A 25,840-nucleotide genomic window follows, 5' to 3' on the forward strand; every position below is an offset into this window, starting at 1 on the left:
TACTTGGTTTAGCTCGGTCTGGGCTTGGAACTGGAAGCCTAAGCTTTCCTCATAGGACTGGAGAATATTATCGGAATATGGCGTTGCCCTTGTCCCAGCCTGTCCCACCTGATTTTCAGACAGATGTAGGGGGAGGGTAATTAAATAAAGTGTATTTAAAAGGTGGTATTGCGGTAATGACACCATATACCACTCGCTGAATAATAGTTTTTCACAGCAGAGGTCATGCGAGAGTCGAGGCGGAGTGGCCTTTAGTTTCACTCTCAAAATGTCAGCGGGTGGAGGAGGAGCAGTGGAGGAGTAGGGCGGGTCCAGTGGAGAGGAGTATCGGGAATGACAGTGGATATGTTTTGCGAGCGGGGGCGGTGACACACCTGGGGAATTACGACAACACGCAACCGTGCCATTGCGTTTTTAATGGAAGTTGACCCGCCGGAACTTCAGTTGCAGAATAAATCAGAACAACATGTACACGAGTGAGCGCAGGCGAATGAGCCTGCATGAGTCGAGGAGGAAAGATCCCGTCCGGGTGTCAGCTGGAAGTTTGTGGCAGGACTCTTCGGCTGTAGACCCGAGCGCTGGGGGCAAACTGATCGTTTCTCCGCGGAGCCGGACCAGACCTGTATCCGTGGCATACATAGTGAACGAGGAGGACGCATCGGTGCCGCAGACTGAGGAGAACGTAACCCTGAAATGCCTGCAGGAAGCCTGCGCGGACGCACACGCGGTTTTTAAAACAATTCCATTCCAGAGAATATCCCTGGGCACCACTGACATTCTGGATAGCTTCTACAATGCAGGCAAGTGCAGGCATGCTGACTGGAGGGTAATTGGGGCTACACATGCGCGCAGTACTATATGCCATTTTACGCACACTAACCAGCCCTCATGCATTTGCCCCACAGATGTAGCAGTGGTTGAGATGACTGACTCTTTCTGCCAGCCTTCCCTTTACTATCACTTGGGAGTGAGAGAAAGTTTCAGCATGACCAATAACATAATCCTATACTGTTACAAGCAAGATAGTGATCTACAGAATCTCAAGGTAACTACAGTGTTTATTGTTATGAATGAATGTCACAATTAAACTAGATCTGCAACCATGGATTACAAATTGCCACGGTGCCAAAAACGACCGTAATAATTAGTGTAATAATTGCACTAATTGTGTCAGAATATGCACCACTTAAGTTAAATGAGAATGTATATATAAAGATGACCTTAAGGGAAGTCCTGCATTATAAACTAATCTGGGTGTCCTATCTTGAAGAGGGGGCACAATTTCTGGGTATTCATTATTTTACAGTAAACCTCAGACGTTTTGCCAGTTTAGCAGTACTTTTGTTGCATGGGCTCAATGCAAAACACTATATCTGTGTCCACTGTAGTTAATGGGAGTGAGATGATGGAGCCAATAGAGACTCAGGGTTGATTGTTGCCACCCCCCTGGCATGTTAATCTCTCAATTCATCTGCTGATTTTTGTATTGACCTCTTGCCCTTTTCCTGACTCTGTGAAACTGCCATCACTGTTTCCCAGATGTAAATGTGACATCATCAAATGCTTTGTTATGGCACAAAATCCCCAAATAGTCAATTAACGATTATGTAAAACAGAGAAAAGCTCTTATTGGGCAAAAAAATGCAATTCATATAGAAGTTAGAGATGAGAGATTTGACGAAGGTAATATTATGTCGATAGTAAAGGCCAAAGATAATTTGAAGTCAGGAGCAAATCAATGGCATTCATGAAAGACTATATAACGAATGAAGCATTAAAAGCAAAAGCACTGACAACTTGCAAATGGCGCCTCAGTTCTATTGAGGCCATGCAAGGTCTCCGTGTGTGTACTTGTCCCTGTATAATGTGTGTATTATCTTCCTTTAGGAGCAGTGTGGCAGTTACACATTCATCCCTTACATAGTGTCACCTCAGGGCAAAGTGTTTGCCTGTGACGCTACGATCATGATGTCTGGTATCAAAGAGCTGATGCAGCCCAGTTTCCAGCTGGAGCCCCTGCTAACCCCACTGGTGGAGAGACTGGTGCATCTGCTGAACAACGTACAAATTCAGTCCAGGTCAGGCATTAACTGGAGGGCTTTGTTCACCATCGGGTGGTAGCCAAAAAACACTATCATCTCAGATAGTGCTTGCATTTGATTGTGTGCTCTAACTCAGTGGTTCTTAACCTTTTTTCAGTGATGTACCCCCTGTGAAATATTTTTTCAGCCAAGTACCCCCTAAAAAGCACAAAGCATTTTTGGTTTAAAAAATATATATAATACAGAGCACTGTGTCATCAGTGTCCGAATCCGAATTTAATATATATATATATATATATATATATATATATATAATTTTTTTTTTTTTTTTTTTTTTTCAGTTTATGACCTTACACTTATATTGTATTGAATATTTATTACATCAAGACATTTAAAGGACTATGTCATAATTTCAGGAAAGCTTTTCCAAACACCTGTTGTTTTAGCAAACCTATATGCTCCCAACTGGGACAGCCCAGACTTTATATCCACAATGTTCTCCAATCTTCCAAATTTGGATACCCATAATTTAATTTTGGGAGGAGACTTCAACTGTGTTACAAATCCTGCACTGGATCACTCTCACTCTAAATCAGTCAGACCCACTGCAATGTCTAAGACATTATCAGCTTATATGGACCAAATTGGCTGTGTTGATCCCTGGCGTTTCTTTCACCCTAATGCTAAAGATTTCTCCTATTACTCCACTGTTCATCAGGTTTATTCCCGCATTGATCACTTTTTTATTGACAAGGCCCTTCTTTCTTTTGTTAACTCTGTACAATACTCCGCCATCGTCATTTCTGACCATGCACCTCACATCTTAGACCTCTGTCTCCCGTCTAGTTCGCACAGACACCAAGGAGGATGGAGACTTAACTCAGGCGTACTTGCCAACACAGATTTTTGTGACTTTGTGTCGACAAATATAGATTTTTTCTTAGAAACAAACAGGTCTGATCAGGTATCCCCATTACTCTTATGGGAAACGCTAAAAGCATTTATTCGTGGGGGTATCATATCTTTCAGTGCACATATAACTAAAAACAGGAGATTAAAACAGCAGGAACTTTTAGACTCAATACTTGACATTGACAGACAACAGGCCTTGACAATTAACCCAGATTTAACAACCAACCGTCTGCAATTACAAACCGAATTTGATTTACTAGCAACAGGGAAGGCAGAATATCTACTAAAACGTACAAGGGCGACATACTATGAGCATGGGGATAAGGCCGGCCGCCTTCTAGCTTCACAACTTAGACATCAATGTGCCTCCCATTTTATACCACAAATCTCTGATTCATCTCATACTGTGACTACCGACCCATCAAAAATAAACTCAGAGTTTGCTTCCTTCTATTCTACGCTCTACAAATCACAACCCCCTCTTGACACATCTGTTATGGATGCTTTTCTTAATAATCTAGACTTTCCAACTTTAAGTGAAGAACTTTCAAAACGGTTAGATGAACCCCTGAGTTTGGAAGAAATTATTTCCTGTATTTCTCAAATGCAGAGTAACAAGAGCCCTGGCCCAGATGGTTATCCAGTGGAATTTTACAAAAAATTCTCAACACAACTTGCTCCTATACTATTAGAAGTCTATAATGATTCTCTAGAAAGGGGTGTTTTGCCCCCATCACTCAACCATCCATCCATCCAAGGACCCTAATTTATGTGGTAAGCTTCTTGAACAATGTTGTAAAGCTGTTGGCAAAAGTGCTGTCACGCAGACTTGAGACTTGTCTTCCAAGTATAATTTCAGATGACCAATCAGGTTTTATCCTTGGCCATCAACTGTCATCTAGTGTGTGTAGACTTTTGAGTGTGGTTCTATGTCCCTCTGCTTCCCCAACCCCAGAGATGGTGATTTCTTTAGATGCAGAGAAAGCGTTTGACCGCGTTGAGTGGCAGTATCTGTTTACGGTACTACACAAATTTGGTTTTGGCTCCAAACTCATCTCCTGGATTCGCCGATTATACTCTGCACATGTAGCTAGCGTTAAAACTAACTCTGAAATTTCTTCTCCCTTCTCTCTCACACGTGGCACACGTCAGGGATGCCCCCTGTCACCTTCACTATTTTCATTGACCATTGAACCCCTGTCCATAGCCCTTAAAGGCTCTTTAGCATTCTCAGGTATAGTCAGAGGAGGCATGGAGCACAGAGTGTCATTGTATGCGGTGTCATTGTATGACCTATTGATATATGTGCAAGATCCTGTGAACTGCGTTGATGAAATAGTGAATCTGCTGAAGATGTTTGGTACTTTTTCAGGGTACAAACTGAATATTGCTATGAGTCTCTGTTTCCCAATTAATCAACCAGCCAAATTCATTGCCCCAGGGATTTTGCCCTTTCACTTTTCCCCCAATGGTTTTAAGTATCTAGGTGTCAATATTTCACACTCTCTCAAGTCCCTGCATAAAGATAATTTCATAAAGCTGACTGAAAATATCAAATCAGACCTTCAAAGATGGCACAAATTACCCCTTTCACTTGTTGGCCGAATTGAAACCATCAAAATTAACGTGTTACCTCGAATCCTATTGCTTTTTCAGACCCTCCCTCTTTTTCTTCCCAAATAATTTTTTAAGTCATTGGACACCGTTGTACTGTCTTTCATTTGGGCTGGCAAGATCCTAAGAATTCCGAAAAGAAATTTAGAAAGACCCAAAGTAGCAGGGGTTTTTGCCTTACCCAATATGCTGTTGTATTACTGGGCTGCTAACATTCAAATGCTGAAAAAATGGTGCCATCGTCCAAATACTGTCTGGTGTGTCTTGGAAGCTAACTCTTGTACTTCCATCTCACTCTCTGCACTACTCTTTGCACCCCTCCCTCTGCGGCCCTCCCAATACACTAATAATCCTGTTGTTCTCTCCTCACTAAAAATTTGGAAACAGTTCAGGTACCATTATGGGCTAAAATCCCCCTCTGCCCTTACTCCCATATGCAATAATCACCTGTTTCTACCGTCAAGCATAGACAAAACCTTTGCACACTGGAAAAATATGGGCCTTGTCTCTTTTAATTACCTTTATGTAGGTGGGACCTTCGGAAACTTCACTGACCTAACCACAAAATTTGGTATTTCTAATTTGGGTCTTTTCAGATATTTTCAGTTGCGCAATTTTGCCAAAACACATTTCACTTTATTCCCGGTTTTGCCTGAAAAAACTTTGTTAGAAGACATCATGTCCTCCCCAGATTCACAAAACAGTATCTCTTCAATCCATGGTCTTCTCTCATCTCAAATTCCTCCTCTTGTAGGGCTGATGAATATTTGGGAAAAGGAACTAGGTGTTACACGAGATGAATTCTGGTGGAGTGATGTTTTGCTCAGAATTTATACTACTTGTATTTGTGCACGTATGCGTCTCATCCAATTCAAGTTTGTCTTCAGAATTCACTACACAAGGGCCAGGCTGAAAAGGCTGTTTCTTGAAACAGATGAACTCTGTGTTAGGTGCTCTCAATCTCCAGCAGATCACACACACACTTTTTTCTCCTGCCCTAAACTACACTCTTTCTGGACATCCTTTTTTGATACCCTTTCTGCAGTCTTTAATATTCGTATGTCTCCATGCCCTTTGATTGCTATGTTTGGTGTGTCTCCTGTTGTGGGAAGGTTTACTAGTCGTCAGGCTGATGTTATTGCATTTGCTGCTCTGATAGCCAAGCGTCAGATACTGCTACATTGGAAGAACCCAAAGCCGCCTAGCACATACTCCGGGTATGAAGAGGTACTGTCATTTTTACACCTTGAAAAAATCGAACATACTGTCAGAGGATCTCTGAAGAAATTTCATAAAACCTGGGACCCTTTCCTTTCTTATGTAAATAACCAGCCCTCTGCCAACAGCTAACCCCTCCCCTTTTCATTTGTTTACTTGTTGTTTTTTGTTTTGTTCATTCTATTATTTTGTGTTTTAATTTACTATGTAGTTTTATTTTCCTCTGTCTGCCATTTCCTTTGAATTTGTGGGTTTAAAAAAAAAAAAGAAAAGCCGGTCAAACCCTGTTAACTACAATCACAGCTTGTATCACTTTTTTCTGAGGTTTGATCAATAAACATATATATAAAAAAAGACATTTAAAGGATTTTTGAATGGATACTAATTTTAAATATATTAAACAAAAATCTCACATACCCCCTGGAGTGCCTTCACGTACCCCCATTTGAGAACCACTGCTCTAACTCACAGCTTCCCCTGTAGGCTGATTGGTTGAAGATTGTGAGAGTGTGCGGTGTTATGATGTCCCTGCTCTTTGTGCTGACAGTGAGTACTTCCGGGAGTCAATCAGGCATGAGATTCGTATGGCTCGGGAGCGGTTCAGCGGCCAAGCCCTGAGCGAGGAGTTAAGCCGCATCCAGAAACGCCTGGACAGTGTCGAGCTGCTCACCCCTGACATAGTCACGAACCTGCTGTTGTCCTACAGGGACATTCAGGTGTGTTTTTACGTGTGTGTGTGTGCGTGTGCGTGTGTTTTCAAAGTAGAGGCGGAGTTCTAAAAATGAGTGTTGTCTGAGCAAGAGCACCAGATGTAGGAGTATAGGATTGGCCCCCTACTGTACACCCCTGGCTCAATTTGTCATCATGGTGTGATCCCACTGCAAGATGGTCTCTAGTTCTGTTAATCTTAAAAAAAGAAAAAAACGCACATCTTCACGACGTCTTCAAGATGTTTGGTGTTTTTATTAGATTTATAAAATGGTCTATGCATCAACTAACTTATTCATTGACAAAACGTTTAACCTCAAGAGATGTGGATTTTTTTGCTGGACATCAAATTTGAAACACCCATTGTTTTACTGTTGGGTGTAGATGCTAACAAAAAACGACCATTATGGTTTGAATTATTATTATTATTATTAGTAGAAATAAATGTTGTAATAATGCAAACTAGAGACTTGCGAAGAGATCACGCCATCTGCGATGCCAAATCGGGTCAGGGGCGGAAAGGGGGTGGCCCCTTCCCCACTTCCTTCCTCCCTTACTTCTGGCGCCCTTGCTCTGACCACATCATCTTGGAACTCAGCCTTCATTTGGATCTCAACCACAGGTGTGTAGACCTCCAGGACCAGATTATGCCATGATGACACAAAGACAGACTCGCAAATTAAAAAAACAATGCTGGCCAGACGGCTGGTGATTATTAGATGTCATTGGATGCCAGCATAGTAAATAATACATTGGAATTGTATACCCTCTTTTCTCAGGACTACGATGCCATAATCAAACTGGTGGAGACCCTGAACGACCTGCCCATGTGTCTGGTAGCAAAACATCAGAACATCAAATTTAACTACATATTTGCTCTAAACAGGTACCCAGATTGCTCCTATTCCTGTTTTGTTTTACAAGTCAACACAATTCCACTGCCAGTAGCCTTTATTTGTCACGTGTTTATACAAGATATAAAGGGTTTTGTTAAATATCCTCACTGATGACATCGTCAATTTTTGCCACACCAGGAGAAATCACCCCGGAGATCGCGCGAAGGCTTTGGAGGCCATTCTGCCTATTGTGGAGTCGGGGATCAAGGTGGTGTCAGATGTCTACTGCCTGTGTGGACGGATCTACAAAGACATGTTCATGAGCTCTGGGTTCACTGATCAAGGCAGCAGGGACCGGGCCTGCTATTGGTACAAGCACTTAGTGTTCTGGGATCTGGTCTTATAAGCTGGTCCACACCTAATTAGAAGTGGCATGTGTCTGTCTTTTGTATTTACACTACAGTTTGTCATGACAGATCCTATTTAATAGTACTCGTATGATTGTTTCTTATTTGTATGTGTTTGCCGTTTATGTTGCATTATTGTTCTGCTGCAACTATCTGTCAGTGTGCTAGTATTCTCCATCAGCTCTGTTTTTATTTTATTCGACAGGTATGGAAAAGCTTTTGAGATGGAGCCAACGCTTCACTCGGGCATCAACAACGTGGTCCTCCTGATGGTTGCTGGACAGGAATTTGACACTTCTATTGAGCTGCGCAAAATAGGTGCTTAATGCTTTCTTCCTTATTGATCAGAGAGAATCTGTGACAAACACGAGTTTTGATCATTTGGCTAGAAAACATGTTTATGGTCCACAGATTTAGTGTGTCAAAATGTATACTACTTCTGCATTACACTTCACGTTTAAGGGGTATAATCCATAGGTTTTGCGATTATACAATCCATATTGTGAATTTGTAAAGTTACAATTCTGGTTTCAGTTTACACTTTTTATTTACGCATTGCAATATGTAAAAAACCAATCGTTTTACAGCTAATTGTATGATGTAGGAGATATTTATACAAATAGTACTTGAGAAACATTCAGAATGTCTATCTATTATTTATCAATTAGAATTAACGTAGTCTTACATCCCCATTGGCACATTCATGAGGGCCATATATTACTACAGTGTTCCTGTTCCGGCTCAGCATCTTGGAAGATGAGTGAGCTTCTAGTTGTGCACAGGGCCCTCATCTGTTGATGCACATATGAGCCTATTAGTTTGGAAACGTATCTGTAATTTTGAAATTGTCTTGGTCTGCGTTATGTTGCTGTTCAGGTGTGACTCTAAGCACCCTGCTCGGTAGAAAAGGCAGTTTGGAGAAGATGAAGGACTACTGGGATGTAGGCTTCTACCTCGGAGCCAATATACTCGTTAACGAGCAGCGAAAAGTCATCTTGGCCTCGGACAAACTCTACAGGCTCCAGGCCCCTGTGTGGTGAGGCAGTTCTTCATTAGTAGTAATCATGCAGACCATTTGCACTATAAAGTAATGAGAGATTGTGGTCTTTTTTAATTATTCATTTAATGCGGATTAATGAGTTTCGTGTTTCTCTCAGGTATGTGGCATCCATCATGGAGACGTACATCCTGTACCGGCAATTTGCAAAGCTACCTGAGGTGAAATCTCTGAAACAGGACACCATGGACTTCTGGATGGAGCTTCTTTTGCAGGCCTGTAAACCCACCAACTCCACAGCCCGCTGCCCAGTAAGATGCCACTGATAACTTTGACACTAACCATAACAACACAAAAAAAAACGAAAAATCTTTAAACTTCTCCGGTTGCCCCTATCTGTTAATTGAAACCAAGCTTTGTTCATTTGAAAGTTAACGCGCACTGCTGTAATTATGTTAACAATATTGAGGGTTATGGTGAGGAAATGATGGAAACAGTTTTGAGCTACCATTACATGAATACAATTAAATAAATGCATTTTCTGCTTTCCAGGTGCTCATTCTGGAGCCCAGTAAAGTCCTCCAACCAGCTATTGTGTGTGTGAGCGAGGACGACGAAAGTCGCACTGTCCAGTTGAAACACGTCACACCCTTAAAGGTATATACCCTCTGTCCCCCACAGAGCCACCTTCTTTTCTTTTTACATATTTCTGAGCACCTGCCATACACACAGAATGCAGAATAAATTGCATAATGAAAGGAAGAACAAACTTTAGTCACAATGAGTTATGGTCCAGTGAGTGTTTTATCAGGTCGGTATGTGTCACTGTGTGTGGAAAAAAACAACAACTTCATACCTCAGGACTGTTTGCTTCCTTTCTCTTGCATGTCTACGTGAATGCAGATGAAAGCTGCTCATCATGTGTAACGCGCTGTGTATTCAGCAGTCCAGCTGTCTTAGTCCTGTGTTTGAACTTTCCTCCTTGATTCTACAGAAAGGCTTACACCAGTGGACTTTCCCAGCCTCTGCAATTCGGGGAGTGAGGTAAAGTGGAGAACATCATGTGCTAACATCTCTCAAATCATTTGGGTGTGTTCAAGCCTGCAGCTGAGTCAAAGGAGCCAAAACATGGCGGTTGTCTGGGAAACCTTGCCTGTCAATCCGATTTTTGTTGTGTCAATATGGATTCAGGCGTCTTTGTTATTTGTCGGCTTTTGTTGATTCCGCATACTGATCAGAGTTGCCGTGTACTTTAGCCTTGCCGTGTCTGCCGATTTGCCACTTGTTCAATTTTAAGCGAGGGTCCAAAACAGTCAGCTGCTGGGCTACTGAAAAACAGCAAGCAAACAACTTTATCAGCGTGTATTGTGTTTGGTGCAATGTCTTGTTCATCAGTATTTACTGAATGAATCAATCCCAAAGCTGATACCTTTTTGTAATGCAAACACTGGTTAGTTCCCTGGAACAGAAAAGAGGTTGATGGACACATACATGGTCTGTTTTATTCAGTGTCAACATCCTTTAGGTTCAGCAGAGTTCTATATACAGTTTTTGACACTGCCATGCATTTTCATAACAAATACATTTAGCATTGGGACTATTTGAATAGTTAAATTTGCCTTTTTTCCCTCTAAAGTGCGTCAAAGATTGATGAGCGGAGCTGCTTCCTGTATGTCCACTACAACTCTGATGACTTCCAGCTCTGCTTCCCCTCTGAGCTTCACTGTAAAGGGTGACTAATACACTGGCAAAGATACTGTGTGTGTGTGTGCGTGTGCGTGTGCGTGTGTGCGTGTGTGCGCGCATCTGCACCTAGATAGAGAAAAACAGACCCTCAACATAAGGGGCAGGAAGATAATCAACCGTCAGACCAAAAGGCCAACTAGATTTTCTGAAATGACTGTGTTGCAATCACATTATATCAGTCATATTTTTTTTTATTGTCCTTTAGGAAATCCCCCTAGGAGTTTAGTTGACCCAAATTGCAAAAAGACCATTCTATGCACAAAGGGGATGCTTTCTTCCACATAATGGGCCTTGGTCTTTTATGGGTAACTTATTTGGCAAAAGTCTACAGGCACGCCTGATGTTGTTGGTATTCTCTTCGGTTTAACGGAAATTCACTGAAACTTCATTCAACCACATACTAGATTAAGAGCATATTCTCACACTGTTCTCTCACTAGTTTCTGCGAGCTGGTAAACTCTCTGCTTCAGCTGGCTGAACAGCCGGCCCAGGACCTGAACCACCTCGCTGAGGGAATACTTGAGGTCAGTCTCAGTCTTCCATTCCGCTGACGCAGTGTGTGCTCTAGTTTAGCTCTCACTTGCCTCAACACGTAGAAAACAACTGCAATCATTGTGGAAATCCAATTATCAACATAAAAATATTCCCCGAAAATAGTGTCATGTTCTCCATGTCATTTGGCATTGTGTTTAATAGCCATTTATGTACGTATACATTCATATTTGATTGTATGTTTATTCTCAGAATTCTGGACTTTGTTGATTCTGTTTTAATGGTAGAAGTCCCTCTTCTTTCCACTCCTCGTGTTTCTCTCTTCTGCTTGTGAAATTCCTCACAGTTCTCATACTTTCTGATTCACGCTGTCTTCCTTCCTCCCTGCAGTACGTCTATGAGACCAATGATAATGGCGACAAGGTGGTTCTGGGTAAAGGCACGTACGGTGTGGTGTACGCTGGGAGGGACCTGAGCAACCACGTACGCATCGCCATCAAGGAAATCCCTGAGAAGGACCGCACGTAAGAGAAACCAACACTTGCACTGTTTTTCCTTCACTCATCCCTTACTGGGAGACACACCGTTTCCACCAAGAATGTTGTTTTCCATAATAGTCTTAATGGGGAAACATTCTGGCAGAGATGCCGCTCACTGGCAGGCTCCGGATCCCCAGTGCTCTTTAGGAATCTTGGAGGAGTGTTTACACTTCTTGTCATTCTTTGCTTGTTACTCTATAATGGGCACAAAGAGCGTCGGCTCGGCTTACCATGTCATGTGAAAATAACAGATTCCATTAAAGGAAAAGTAGAGTTTAAATAACTTTTGAAAGCATAAGCATCGAAGACGCAGCGCGGTATTTATCGTTGTATTTATTGAGCTGCACTCGAGACAGGGATAGGAGAGACTCATCGAGTGTGGTGCAATAGCTGCTGTCATGTGACATCATGTTTTTCAAGCTTTTCTAGTAGGAGTTCAAATCCCCTTGACCATTTCATGTATTTACTTAAAGTCTAAACTGGATAATTCTTTGAACCTTCCACATTCTTTTCTACCAACTCTAAATGAATTAATTTTACTTTTATTTCTGTATCCCCCAGACCTTTTCTTGACCAATATCAAACACATTTGACCAACACTGTGTAGATGTTGATTGTATATAGAGTGTATATATAAGTGTGTGTGTGTGTGTGTGTGTGTGTGTGTGTGTGTGTGTGTGTGTTTGTGTTTGTTTGTCCATCCCACATGGTTTTAAAACAACGAACTTGACTAATCTTATGGGATGTTGTATTGTTGACCTTGTGACATGTCACAGTCACACCATATGTCTCCGTCTTTTCCAGGTACTCCCAGCCCCTTCATGAGGAGATAGGTCTGCACAAGAGGCTAAAACACAGAAATATTGTCCAGTACCTGGGCTCCGTCAGTCAGGATGGCTTCATCAAGATCTTTATGGAGGAAGTACCTGGAGGTATGGATCTTAAAATGTAAACTTTGAATACTTTCAGCTTCAAAAAGCGGGGAAACCATCCATTACTGGATGTACATCCATAGCCAAAATCTACACAAACATACACTGGCTATATAATATATAAAATAACTTTTCAAAAATATTGAACTGAAATCACACACCTTGCAGTATGAAATTTTAAAACATTATATTCAAAAACAGGAAAGTGTCTCAAGTTTAAAATGAATTGTTGGCAACATTCAATCAAAAAGCTTGAAGACCAACTTTACACAGTTTGATGATTTAGTTAAATTCTATTCTATCTGCTTATACAATCACTCATGCCTTTTCTCTTATTTTACACATAGACCTGGAATTATACATCAGTTTTTCACAAGTTAATGACTGGCAAATTACTAGGTCACCAGATGACATAATGTTCTTTGAAGCTTTCACTGGAATGAAAACAGACTTCTAAAGAAGTCATTCTTGGCTTTCTTTCAAAGGCTAACGTCGGGAAGCCCTGCCCCTGCATTTCCCAAATTACTGTATAACTTTGGTACAGGATGATACCTTTTTTAAGCATCAAGGAAGTGAGCGCCTGTCTCATGTTTATGTGATTTTTATGTGTGATTGCGTAACGTATGCTGGAAGCCATTCACCAGAAAGTGGGCGGTTACTACATCCTGCTCATTGGAGAGAGAAAAAACATCCAATCTTGGTTTGATATTGCCACATGTAGCTGGGAAATTACTTAATTTTCTATAAAAACAGAGAATTACAGTTTCCAATGTGACTCAAACGGTACAAACTTTTCCTAAAAATGAATCTGCTTGCATAATTTAAAATGTTTCTGCTTGAAGGAAGTTTGTCCTCTCTCCTGCGCTCCAAATGGGGTCCCCTGAAAGACAACGAGGCCACCATCATCTTCTACACCAAACAGATCCTCGATGGACTCAAGTACCTTCATGACAATCAGATAGTTCACAGAGACATTAAGGTGAGTGGAGCACCTTAAGGGTGGGGTGCAAGAACAATGTCATCCTACCTTTATGGTATCACATAGTAGTGTTTGTGAAACATCTCTGCTGTGTCTTTGCTGCAGGGGGACAATGTCTTGATCAACACGTATAGTGGAGTGTTGAAAATCTCGGACTTTGGAACCTCTAAACGATTAGCAGGCATCAACCCGTGTACTGAGACATTTGCCGGTAATGTGCTGTGTATTTGAAAAGTATTAACTACATTTAAAGGATATACTCTATTTGTGTCTGTGAACTGATTAATAGTGGCATTTTAATTGCTTTCCGATCATTTTTCTATAGGAACTCTCCAGTACATGGCCCCAGAGATCATAGACCAAGGGCCTCGGGGTTATGGGAAGCCGGCTGATATCTGGTCCCTGGGGTGCACTATTATAGAAATGGCGACAGGCAAACCACCCTTCCATGAGCTGGGAAGTCCTCAGGCAGCCATGTTTAAGGTAACTAAGGGAAAGTTAATACATGCAGATTGTGGTGTTTTCATACTTTTTCTTGGGGCTTTGAGTGAAATTCATAAAAGTCCCTCTTTGGGGTTTTGGAGTGAAATATCTTAATAACTATTAAACGGGTTGCCATTAGATTTGGAACATACTGTCCCGTCTCACTGAGGATGAATTACAATAAATGTGTTCTCTTTTCATTAAACATTAGCATGTTGGCATTGTTTTTGTGAGCATATTATTATGGTGGTTAGTTTTTAACTCCAAGCGTACCTAAAACTTGTGTTCATGTCATATGGGATGGCCAGTCGAAATGAGTAAGATTCCCATGTTAGCAACATCCATCCATCCATCCATTCATTATCAGCCGCTTATCCGGGGTCGGGTCGCGGTGGCAGCAGGTTCAGCAGGCCGACCCAGGCTTCCCTCTCACCCGCAACACTTTCCAGCTCATTCTGGGGGATCCCGAGGCGTTCCAAGGCCAGCCGGGAGATATAATCCCTCCAGCGTGTCCTCGGTCTTCCCCGGGGTCTCCTACCAGTTGGGCGTGCCTGGAAAACCTCTAATGGGAGGCGTCCAGGAGGCATCCTGACTAGATGCCCGAACCACCTCAGCTGACTCCTTTCGACACGAAGGAGCAGCGACTCGACTCCAAGCTCCTCCCCTGATGTCCGAGCTCCTTACCCTATCTCTAAGGGTGAGCCCGGCCACCCTGCGGAGGAAGCTCATTTCGGCCGCTTGTATCCAAGATCTCGTTCTTTCGGTCACGACCCAGAGTTCGTGACCATAGGTGAGGGTTGGAACATAGACCAACCAGTAAATGGAGAGCTTCGCCTTCCGGCTCAGCTCCCTCTTCACCAGGACGGACCGGTACAGCGCCTGTTTTACAGCTGCAGCCGCACCGATCCGTCTGTTGATCTCCCGCTCCACCTTACCCTCACTCGTGAACAAGACCCCGAGATACTTGAACTCCTTCGCTTGGGGTAGGCAGTTTGTCCCCACCTGGAGGGAGCAATCCACCGGTTTCCGGCAGAGCACAATGGCCTCAGATATGGAGGCGCTAACTCTCATCCCTACCGCTTCACACTCGGCTGCAAAACGCCCCAGTGAATGCTGGAGGTCACAGTCCGAGGAGGCAAACAGGACCACATCATCCGCGAACAGCAGAGAGGCGATCCCGAGACTCCCGAACCGGATCCTCTCCGCCCCCTGGCTGCGCCTAGATATCCTGTCCATGAAGGTCACGAACAGGACCGGTGATAAAGGGCAGCCCTGGCGGAGGCCAACACCCACCGGGAACGTGTCTGACTTACTACCGAGGATACGGACACAGCTCCTACTGCAGGCGTACAGAGACCGGATAGCCCGTGCTAACGGGTCCGGCACCCCATACTCCCGCAGCACCCCCCACAAAAACCCCCGAGGTACCCGGTCGAAAGCCTTCTCCAAGTCCACAAAACACATGTAGACTTTTCCCGGGAGGCTGAGCAGTGTGATGCCACGATAGTTTGAGCACACTCTCCGGTCCCCCTTCTTGAAGATGGGAACCACCACCCCGGTCTGCCAGTCCATGGGCACTGTTCCCGACCCCCATGCGACACTGAAAAGGCGTGTCAACCAAGACAGCCCAACAATGTCCAGCGCTTTCAGCATCTCAGGGTGGATCTTGTCCACCCCTGGCGCCTTGCCACCAAGGAGCTTTTTGACTACCTTAGCGACCTCTGCCAGGGATATGGGAGAAACCACCCCAAAGTCTTCCGGCGCTGCCCCCTCTCCGGGGGACATGTTGGCCGGGTTTAGGAGTTCCTCAAAGTGCTCTTTCCACCGCCCGACGATGTCCCCAGTCCAGGTCAGCAGTTCCCCCCCCCCCTGCTGAGAACAGCCTGGGGTAGCCCCTGCTTTCCCTTCCTGAGCCATCGGATGGTTTGCCAGAACTTCCTTGAGGCCAACCGAAAGTCCTTCTCTATGGCCTCCCCGAACTCCTCCCATGCCCGAGTTTTAGCATCCGCGACCATCGCAGCTGCAGCCCTTCTGGCCTGCCGGTACCCGTCAGCTGCTTCAGGAGACCCCTGGGCCAGCCAGGCCCGAAAGGCCTCCTTCTTCAGTTTGACGGCTTCCCTCACCCCCGGTGTCCACCACCGGGTTCTCGTGTTGCCGCCACGACAGGCACCGATGACCTTCCGGCCACAGCTCCAAGCAGCCGCGTCCACAATAGAGGCTTTGAACATGGTCCACTCGGGTTCCATGTCCCCAGCCTCCCTCGGGATTTGTGAGAAGTTCTTTCGGAGGTGGGAGTTGAAGACCTCCCGGACAGGATCCTCCGCCAGACGTTCCCAGTTCACCCTCACTACACGTTTGGGCTTGCCAGGTCTTTCTAGCCGACTCCCCCGCCATCTGATCCAACTCACCACCAGGTGGTGATCAGTTGACAGCTCTGCTCCTCTCTTCACCCGAGTGTCCAAGACATACGGCCGCAGATCAGATGATACGACTACAAAGTCGATCATTGATCTCCGGCCTAAGGTGGTCTGGTACCAGGTACACTTATGAGCCACCTTATGCTCGAACATGGTGTTCGTTATGGACAAACTGTGGCTAGCACAGAAGTCCAACAACAAAACACCATTCGGGTTCAGATCGGGCAAGCCGTTCCTCCCAATCACGCCCCGCCAGGTTTCTCTGTCATTGCCCACGTGAGCGTTGAAGTCTCCCAGGAGAACTATGGAGTCGGCAGGCGGCGCCCTTTCCAGGACCCCTCCCACCGACTCCAAGAAGGCCGGATACTCTGAACTGCTGTTCGGTGCATAAGCACAAACAACAGTCAGAGCTTTACTCCCTGCAACCCGTAGGCGCAGGGAGGCGACCCTCTCGTTCTCCGGGGAAAACTCCAACATAGCGGCGCTCAGCCGGGGGCTCGTGAGTATCCCCACTCCCGCCCGGCGCCTCTCACCCTGGGCAACTCCAGAAAAGGACAAAGTCCAACCCTTCTCCAGGAGCTTGGTTCCAGAGCCCATGCTGTGCGTGGAGGTGAGCCCAACTAAATCTAGCTGGTACCGCTCCACCTCCTGCACCAGCTCCGGCTCTTTCCCCGCTAGCGAGGTGACGTTCCACGTCCCTAGAGCTAGTCTATGCTGCCAGCGATCGGCTCGCCCAGGTCTCCTGCCTGGCCCGCCGCCCGGTCTGCATAGCACCCGACCCCGATAATTCTGGTGGGTCCACGGGTTGACTGTTGCTCCATGTTGTTTCTTCGGGCTGAGCCCGACCGGGCCCCATGGGCGAAAGCCCGGCCACCAGACGCTCGCCGACGAGCTCCCCTCCTGGGTCTGGCTCCGGGAGGGTGCCCCGGTTTCCCTTGTCCGGGCGAGGTAACTTCAGACCGTGGGCTGCTATTCATCAGGGTTTTTTGAACCGCTCTTAGTCTGGGCTCTCCCCCGAGACCTGTTTGCCTTGGGAGACCCTACCAGGGGCTGACGCCCCGGACAACATAGCTCCCAGGATCACTGAGCCACTCAAACTCCTCCACCACGTTAAGGTGGCGATTCATTGGAGGAGGAGTTAGCAACATATCCATTGAATTTGGATTTGATTACATTACATGAACGGCAGTCTTTGTCTCATGTAATATTTGATACATATTTGTTTGATTCTTATCAAAGTTTTACTATATCCAGCATGGCACTGATTAACATGGGCGTACCAAAACAAAAATCAAAGTTTCCCAGTAAAAAACACAAATTGGATGTTGAAGTGAGTCAGAAAGTCATTTTTACCATAACATGAACGCAGCATCAGTACAACCTCCTAGAACTACGGGCATGCTCTTATTGAAAGACTATTCCAGCCCTTTTCTCTTTTCTGCTCCCTAAAGTAAAGTGGTTTAAACGAACATTAACAATTTCCTTTAAACAATCCTACCAAGGTGGGCATGTTTAAGATCCACCCCAAGGTTCCAGAGTGCATGTCGAACGAGGCAAAGGCCTTCATCATGATCTGTTTCGTGCCGGACCCCGACGACCGAGCCACGGCCACAAAGCTGCTGAGTGACACGTTCCTCAGGTCGTCTCCCAGGAAGAGGACCAAAGCTCCGCAGGAATCAGAACCGAAAGACAACCTTTCTGCTGGTGAAGCTTCCCGACACTGTAAAATCACACACTGCTCTTCTCCCTCACATTGGTTGTCAGTTATTCTAACAGTTGTTATTGCAAGTGTTTTTCTGAAACCTGGCTCATCTCAGGAATTATGAACCCTCACTCGTATCTAACCACAATCTCAACAATCTCGTTGCAGCCGACTACCAACGCAGCCTGTCTGTACCCATCTCCATCCTTGTGGAGGACACTGATTCCTACTCGGGTTCGATCGACCTGTCCTGTTCCCTGGACCTCAGGGGTCACCAGTCCACCCTCACAGCACATGAAAACTCTGAGAGTCCGCCCAGCACCAGCAGCTTCCTGTCGTGAGTTAGAATATTGCTCAACAGAAGATCAAAACACTTTATAATCTCTGTATCAGCCACAGTTCTACAGGTTCTTACATCAGTGAAAAACCACAAGGTGGTTTCAGTCAGATAGTCTTTTGAGGTTACATCCTGTGTCAGCATAAAACAGGCATATTGCCACTGTATTAAATGCCACAGACAAGTGGTTGTTTTTTTCCGCAGACTCAGATGTTTGTGCAAACTTTGTGCAAGAGTTTTCAGGTACATACACACACACACACACACATACACAAAAAAATAAATCATTGATATCTGGTTGACATTTTTTTGTGGGTTTCCTTTTCAGTAGATTACATAGACATTATTTGGTTTTGTTGTTATCTTGGTCTGGTGTGATAAATCTCTTTGTTGCCCCCTACTGTCCAGAATACCAGAGGACGCCATATCCGACATGAGCAGTCCAGCCTCAGCAGACGAGAATATTGGTCTTTTTATGCTGAGAAAGGACAGTGAAAGGAGAGCCACACTGCACCGAGTGCTTACTGACTACATCAGCCTTGTCGTCTATAATATACTGGAGTCTGTGTCTCAGGTGGGTGAAGAAAAAGCACGACAACAAAGGTCAAAGTATTGTAAAATCTATTAACTTCATGACTTTATACACAGTACAGGTACAGTACAAAGATCTTTTTTTTAATTGTGTTTTGTAGGGCATCTAACTAAAGCTAAATAGCAGTCCCTCTGTCTGATTAGGTTTCAAGGTTTAAACAATACATAAGCAATTTTCAAAGAGATTCAGAATACAAATAGCAGAACAATTCTTTCAGTAAATCAGATTATTATTTACCAATAGTTATTGGCCAGTTATTAAATTCCACAGATCTGTTGATCAGTGTCTTAGCTACTAGGCCAGGGGTCGGCAACCCGCGGCTCCGGAGCCGCATGCGGCTCTTTAGCCCCTCTGTTGCGGCTCCCTGAGGCTTTGACCAAAAAAAAAAAGGTTTTTATTTTATTCTTTTTTTTTTTTTTTTTGCCCAGTGGAAAATATTTCAAAGGGAACTCCTTATCTTGGAGTTTGAGGTGATATTGGGTCACTGAACATAAATGTTTAAATATTTATTTAACTAAAATGTGCATCACATCCTGTCACGTATAGCTGTCAAGCCTCTTCCCCTGCAGGTGGCTGCTTGTGATTCACAGAGCTCCGCCCTCGCTAAACTATCAACAAATGAAAAAAATTCACGAAGAAAAGTAGTTTGAGGCTGACCTATCTGCTGATATGTGGTGAGAAATTAGCAAATAACAAAACATTTAATGTTGAAAGACTCTTCCAGAACAAACACTCTGATGAAAAGTATCAAGCTGCAGAAGAGCGATTCCTCAACTGCTGCAGCAAACTGAGTAAAGTAGATATACTTTCAGGAAGTGGATCACGTCTCCAACTCCACTACTGCTGCTGGTTTTGTGTCAGCTCATGAGACAGTGAGGCGTCCGCTATAAAGACGGATCGGTCCTCCTCCGTTTGCGGTGCTCTAAAAGTCTGTCGTGAGGACGCTCAGTGTAAATGCAGCAAAAGACATACGTATAGATAAGACTAAAGGTCTGCACAGTTATGTTTTTAATGGACCTTAATGTAGCCGACATGACTTTTGATAGTTATAAACAGGTAAAATAGCAATAGAATGTCAAACAAATTCTTTATTCTTGTTCTATAATTTCATAAATACAACAAACTATAGTTTTTTGTACATATAATATGACTATATATAAAACTTTATAAGCTGTGATATCAAATAGCTTTTGCGGCTCCAGACACATTTTTTTTTGGTGGGGAAAAAAGGGCAAAATGGCTCTTTGGATACGAAAGGTTGCTGACCCCTGTACTTGGCAAACTCTTACGTGTAAATGACAATGAACACATAATAAGCCCTATGTGTGCAGATCCCCTCTTAGTTTAATATCACATTGTCCAGACATGTTGTTGCACCGTTAGCATTGCCAAAGCACTAACAATATGAACCTGTGTGATGCACATGGCATGGCTGCCGGCAGTGAGTGCAAAGTTTATATTAAAGTTGGCTTAATTAAAGTTACGAATCTTGAGCCTAAGGGCATTTCTGCCATTTTGTTTTACTCTGGGTTTGGCATTTGTTTTCCACTCAAAAGCTTTTATGTCTTGTGCACAGAAGCATTTTACCCCCAGAACAAATGCAGCAAATTATGTCACATAACTGTAACCTAAAATCTTAGATTTTATTTATTTTGTGTGATAAAAATGTAAACCAGAACGGTTGTTTTTTTGTTATATCAATTTAAATATCATAGTGATTAAAAGGTTAGAATCAGAACGATTTTTGTGCACTTATTTCTTAAATGCTTTGAGCAAAGAGTAATGAATATAAAAATTAAGCTAAACTGTTTTTCATAGAGCACCACAGCTGTTACTGCAGAGGTTCAATATCATAATTAGCTTTATTGGCCAGTGTGAGTACACATGCCAGGAATTTGACTTTTGGAGTTACTTATTATACAGATACAGAAATACAAAACTATAACTCAAAGCAAGGACAACATAGCTGAACAAGATTTAGATAAATATTAAAATAATAATACATCAGGGCAATGATGCAGATTTCAAAACTTACAAATATAAAACATTATATAGGAACAAAGTTGATTTGATATTACGGATACTATTGTTTGTATTGTCTAACCCTAATGAGCTGGAAATAAAAGGCTGTTAAAATCCAAGCAAAGAGCACTATAGCGAGTAAGGCCTCCAGTACTTCCAGAATGAGAGCTGGAATGTACTTCCTTCATAAAAGCCATTGCTTTGTCTGCAAACAATGACGCAATTTTAATGATGACAGTTTTACTGTGTTTCACAAAAAACTCATCTGGACCTCAGTTATTATCAGTTATCCTCATTTTTTCCAATAATGTTTCTCTTAAAAGCATGACCGAGGAACAGCGCTGACTGCAGACAACATTGCGGAGCTCATCAGCTGCCTGCGAGACAACATCCGCTCCCCTGACAGGAAGCAGCTGACCAGCAGCCTGCTGGAACTCCGAGCCTCGCTGCTCACTGCCGCAGTGTCACTGAACAGCCTGCAGGCGGTGCTCTTCAGCTTCCAAGACGCAGTGAGTCTCTACTGAGTCCACACCCCAATTTCATTCCTGGTGATGACACTCCTGTCCGCTACAGGCTTTGTGGGGTCTCAATCATGTGAAACTCTCTGCTCTGTACGAAGGTAAAGAAGGTGTTGAGGCAGCAGCAAGTGAAACCTCACTGGATGTTTGCACTGGACAATCTGCTGAGACAGGCAGTACAGGATGCCATCACTGTGCTCCTACCAGGTACAGCTTCTTCTCATGCAGTAAAAGTTTAGTACTTTGGGATTCCTCTTATTTATTCATGACTTGTGTGTGTGTGTGTGTGTGTGTGTGTGTGCTTATTCAACTCTTCCCCATCACCCTCTCAGAGCTGAAACTCCAGCTGCAGTCCTCATTTGAGACGGAGGACGGCACTTCTGAGGAGCAGTCTGCGGACCCAGACACTCCTGTAGTTATCGTCCCTGACCAGCTGTTTGCGCCAGAAGACACGTGGCAGACCACATCCATATATGAGATCCCGCCCACGGCGAGCCCCAACTCCCCTCCAGACCTCGTCCTCGACAGCAGCTGCCCCCTCAGTGAGAAACTGAAGGACCTGCGACTAGAGACCAGCAGGTAGCATTTAGTTGTTGTTGTTTTATCGTGAAGCTTTCGTGGTCGTGATAAATGCTTCATTTACTTGTGATAAATTTGAAAGATGTTGTGATGAACGGCAGTATTGTCATGTCTGTTTAGTTTTCAAGGCTGCATAGATGGACTGAGATTTGGATGTAAAATGAAATGTTTTTGCTGTGGAAAATATTCAAATCCCTCCAACAATGGCATCTCTCTTTGGCAGTGCACAGTAATTAAGAAGATTTTTTTAAGTTGCACTGCTTTCTCCTGCGTAATGGTGGGTGTTTGTGTTTCAGACTGCTGAGTCAGCTGAATGAGAAAGAGCTAGAGTATCAGAAGCTACTGAAGATCTCTGTCCAGAGGAAGCAGGAGCAGATAGATGCACTGACAGAAGCTGCAATCACTGAAGGTAATGTTTGTATTTTAACCACACACTTTGTTACATGCATGGATGGCACAATAACTTTGATATTACTGCCAGGTGAGTTTGAGTATGGAATATGAAGATTTAAGTTGAACTTAATACAAAGCTCACTTTTTGAATGTATGTTGATAGAGTTATGGAACAAAGAGAGAAGGTAGCGCAGCTACATTGTAGGAAACATGCATAGTACTCCTTCTGTGAAAAACACACATTATTAAATTTGCCGAAATTGAAGATGAGGCCAAATCAAGTCACCGTCTTCATTTTGATAGTCAATGTTCATAATGGGACGCATACGTTCAGCGAGGAAACTCTGTCCAAGGAAACACAAATAGGGAATTTTAAACAAGTTTGGAATATACAGACGCAATGTCGCACATCAAGTATCAATATCCATTTCATTGCCAAAGTATGTTTATACATACAATAATTGTTCTCTTGTTTTTTCGTGGCTCTCAATTTTCTTACACAATTCCAAGAACAAAATGTAAGTTTGGTAAACCTGAGCATGTCATTCTTGTTTACATACAAGTAGGTGAAATAATAGGTGTGTGTGTGTGTGTATATATATACACACACACACACACACACACACACACACACACACACACACACACACACTCTATTTGATTTGGTTCAGGCGCCATCGTCAAACCTCTGATTCCAGGTAAAGTAAATGTGTTTGTTATGATTCCCTCCACTTACAATATTTGGTTAAGAAAATACATGGAGGATGTTCAGCCCAAATAGATAGATAATCTTGCTCTTTCATGCATCTACCTCTGTGAGGAGTGAGCGATTTATCTAAGCGTCGGTAAGTTGTCCGATGATTAACTGCACAAGCTGCAGCATGACGAGTATTGCATCAAGGGACCAAGCCCTCTTTGGATCATCAGTTTCCTCTGTGATGCTCCTTATTGTTGCTTCACACTTGTGCCAGTCAATCCCTACCACGCCTCGGCTTCCGGCTCTGGATGTCTACCCGACTGGTTCTTGTCAGAGGCGTAGATCACCAGCTAACGTGCTTAAACTTGAATTTTCTGTTTGGATAATGATTATACAGTCTGCCTGCGGTAACACGATGCATTAAAACCATGAGATACAGTCTGTTATTTTAACCATCCAGTCTGAATGTCCGTAATCTCTGTACATTATTAGATGGTGGATTGACCACACAGAAAAGCTCTAAACCAGAAGTGAAGGCTTTGGTGCGCTGGCTCAAGTCCGTCCCTGTAGATCAAGACACTATCAATAAGGTAAACTCAATTTAAGACGGGCCTTTTTCTCTCTCTTTTTTGACTATTTGGTATCACGCATCTACCCACTGTTAATCCAAACCTTTTTTCCAGTTGCTCTCTCACAAGTTCACCTTGGACTGTCTCTTCTACATTGCCTCCAGGGAAGACTTGATGTACTGTGGAATAAGGTGAGCTGCCGCCTCACATCAGCCTCACACCATCTGTCCATGCAGAAACGTGAGGGGCGGATTGCCCTCAAAGGCGGTGGTGTAGTAAAGATTTGACTGTCAACCAAAAAAAAGCCTCAGTTGTGTTTGGAGATGGCTTGTTTTGTAACACTGTATTTCCCTATATCCAAAATGTCTGTTTCAGAGGGGGCATGCTGTGTAGAATCTGGGCAGCCATCACAGCTCGCAGGAAGACGCAGCTACGCACACACAATGAGGACAGCGAGGACACTCCTCTTTAATGGCTGCTGATGTTGTACATCGAAGGACAGAATTATTGACAGGCTGGTCCTGTGTCATCTGGAGGAAGTGGTAAACAGGGCTGCGTCTGCAGAGACCTGATGTAAAGCGGGATAGATTTCAGATGCCTTGTCGGACGGTGAATGTATTTTTCTTAAAAGATATTGACAATTTCTTCTGATTTTAGGTAGAATGCAAGAAAACTTAACTTAAAAGTCAGATATTGCATTTTTCTTTTTACATTTTCTCAGGGCTTTGGTAAGTGGGACAACATATATGACTTAATAAAAAAACTGCTGACAGAGTATTGATGTATCTGCAAACTGACACAATAAATACGTATACGGTATAAATAAATGTATAATGTGGCCTTCTGACAACGCTGTTTTACCGTGCAGGACCTTTGTTATTTGAATTATTATTATTATTATTATTATTATTATTATTATTCTGGGGCAAAACGCAGATACTGTATGTGCTCTTATAATTCATTCAGATAATAAACAAGAACCTTAAATCTCTCAGGCTGGCCTGTTATCCGCATGCAGCCATTTGTTTGTAACAGAGAGCGAGTGATGGAGGCTGGAAGAAGAGAGGATGAAGTGGTGGACAGTCTTAAAATTCCACACGTGTTCCCTCATCTGTTTTCACAATGTTGACATCTCCTTAGAAACAGAGACATGGGCTGTGCGTGCGTGATTTAGTCTCATCCACACTTTTCAAAGTTAAGTGTTTAACATTTAGAAGTTGGGCTTGAGTTATATTAGGAATGGAAATAAAAAAGGTGGGAGGGAAAGGTAAGAATCAAAGCGTTGGGAAAAACATTTCAAACGTAGAAAAAAGGACATTTGTGCACACATCTGATTAGTATTTTCCAATGTGTCGTCACTGCCTGGTGATCTCAGTGGGCCTGTGTGAGATCAGAGGATGTCCATTATTTTGATAAGCCTAACAGAAGCTTGTTATATGACATATGCATGTCAGTTCTAGTGCTCTGTCAGCAGGGGTATGACTCCATAGACTGGGCTTGGCTCCTAATAACCATGGCACTCACTAGAGATATTAGTAATGAATTATTTGTAATTTTGTTTTTGAACAACTGGTTGTACCAGTCCTTTTTAAAGGGTGTGTTCATATTCCTTTTACATGGCCTTGTGTGATCTGGTGTGCCTATTTGAGGTGATATTGAACATATACAGTATATATAATACTTGTCTATCTCTCTACCTACACGCTAAAACATTTAAATCAGCTGCAGTGTGTTAAGTCCATTTACATCAGCAATACATACTAAAATCTAAATTGGCATTTCCCTTCCTGTCTCAATAGATTTATGACATTATTTATTTGTTCCGCATTATAAGATTCAAAGAAAACCTCTCTAATCCCCTTTGGCCAAAATACTGATCGGGCCTCTTGCAGGGAAGATGATTTACCTCTGCAATAATCCGGAATGCTGAACAAAATGGACGGTGCAAGGTCAATAAATCAAGCCAGGCTTCTGTCTCCTCTGTCCTTGGATGGTGTCAGAAAGGAAATTAATACTCAGATTTTATCATCCATCCATCCATCCATCCATCCATTATCAGCCGCTTATCCGGGGTCGGGTCGCGGTGGCAGCAGGTTCAGCAGGCCGACC

The 25,840-nt window shown here is 43.5% G+C and overlaps 1 protein-coding gene across 1 annotated transcript; it reads left to right on the forward strand.

Annotated features, from left to right (window-relative positions):
* Positions 1-466: 466 nt before the first annotated feature.
* On the forward strand, positions 467-24,571 carry LOC306745288 (mitogen-activated protein kinase kinase kinase 5; the record flags this gene model as incomplete). Its single annotated transcript, XM_079228040.1, has 28 exons — positions 467-800; positions 906-1,045; positions 1,888-2,078; positions 6,334-6,502; positions 7,274-7,380; positions 7,529-7,699; positions 7,943-8,055; positions 8,614-8,773; positions 8,895-9,045; positions 9,287-9,391; positions 9,729-9,778; positions 10,371-10,466; positions 10,920-11,004; positions 11,363-11,496; positions 12,316-12,443; positions 13,286-13,422; positions 13,528-13,633; positions 13,748-13,905; positions 17,825-18,026; positions 18,193-18,361; positions 18,770-18,935; positions 21,299-21,484; positions 21,595-21,700; positions 21,826-22,072; positions 22,369-22,481; positions 23,655-23,752; positions 23,846-23,922; positions 24,107-24,571. The coding sequence occupies 28 exons, from the start codon at positions 467-469 to the stop codon at positions 24,201-24,203; spliced, it is 3,996 nt and encodes a 1,331-aa protein (XP_079084166.1). The 3' UTR covers positions 24,204-24,571.
* Between the last annotated feature and the right edge of the window lie 1,269 nt (positions 24,572-25,840).

Source organism: Taurulus bubalis, assembly GCF_910589615.1.
Source record: "Taurulus bubalis genome assembly, chromosome: 12".
In the NCBI taxonomy this organism is placed as follows: Eukaryota; Metazoa; Chordata; class Actinopteri; order Perciformes; family Cottidae; genus Taurulus; species Taurulus bubalis.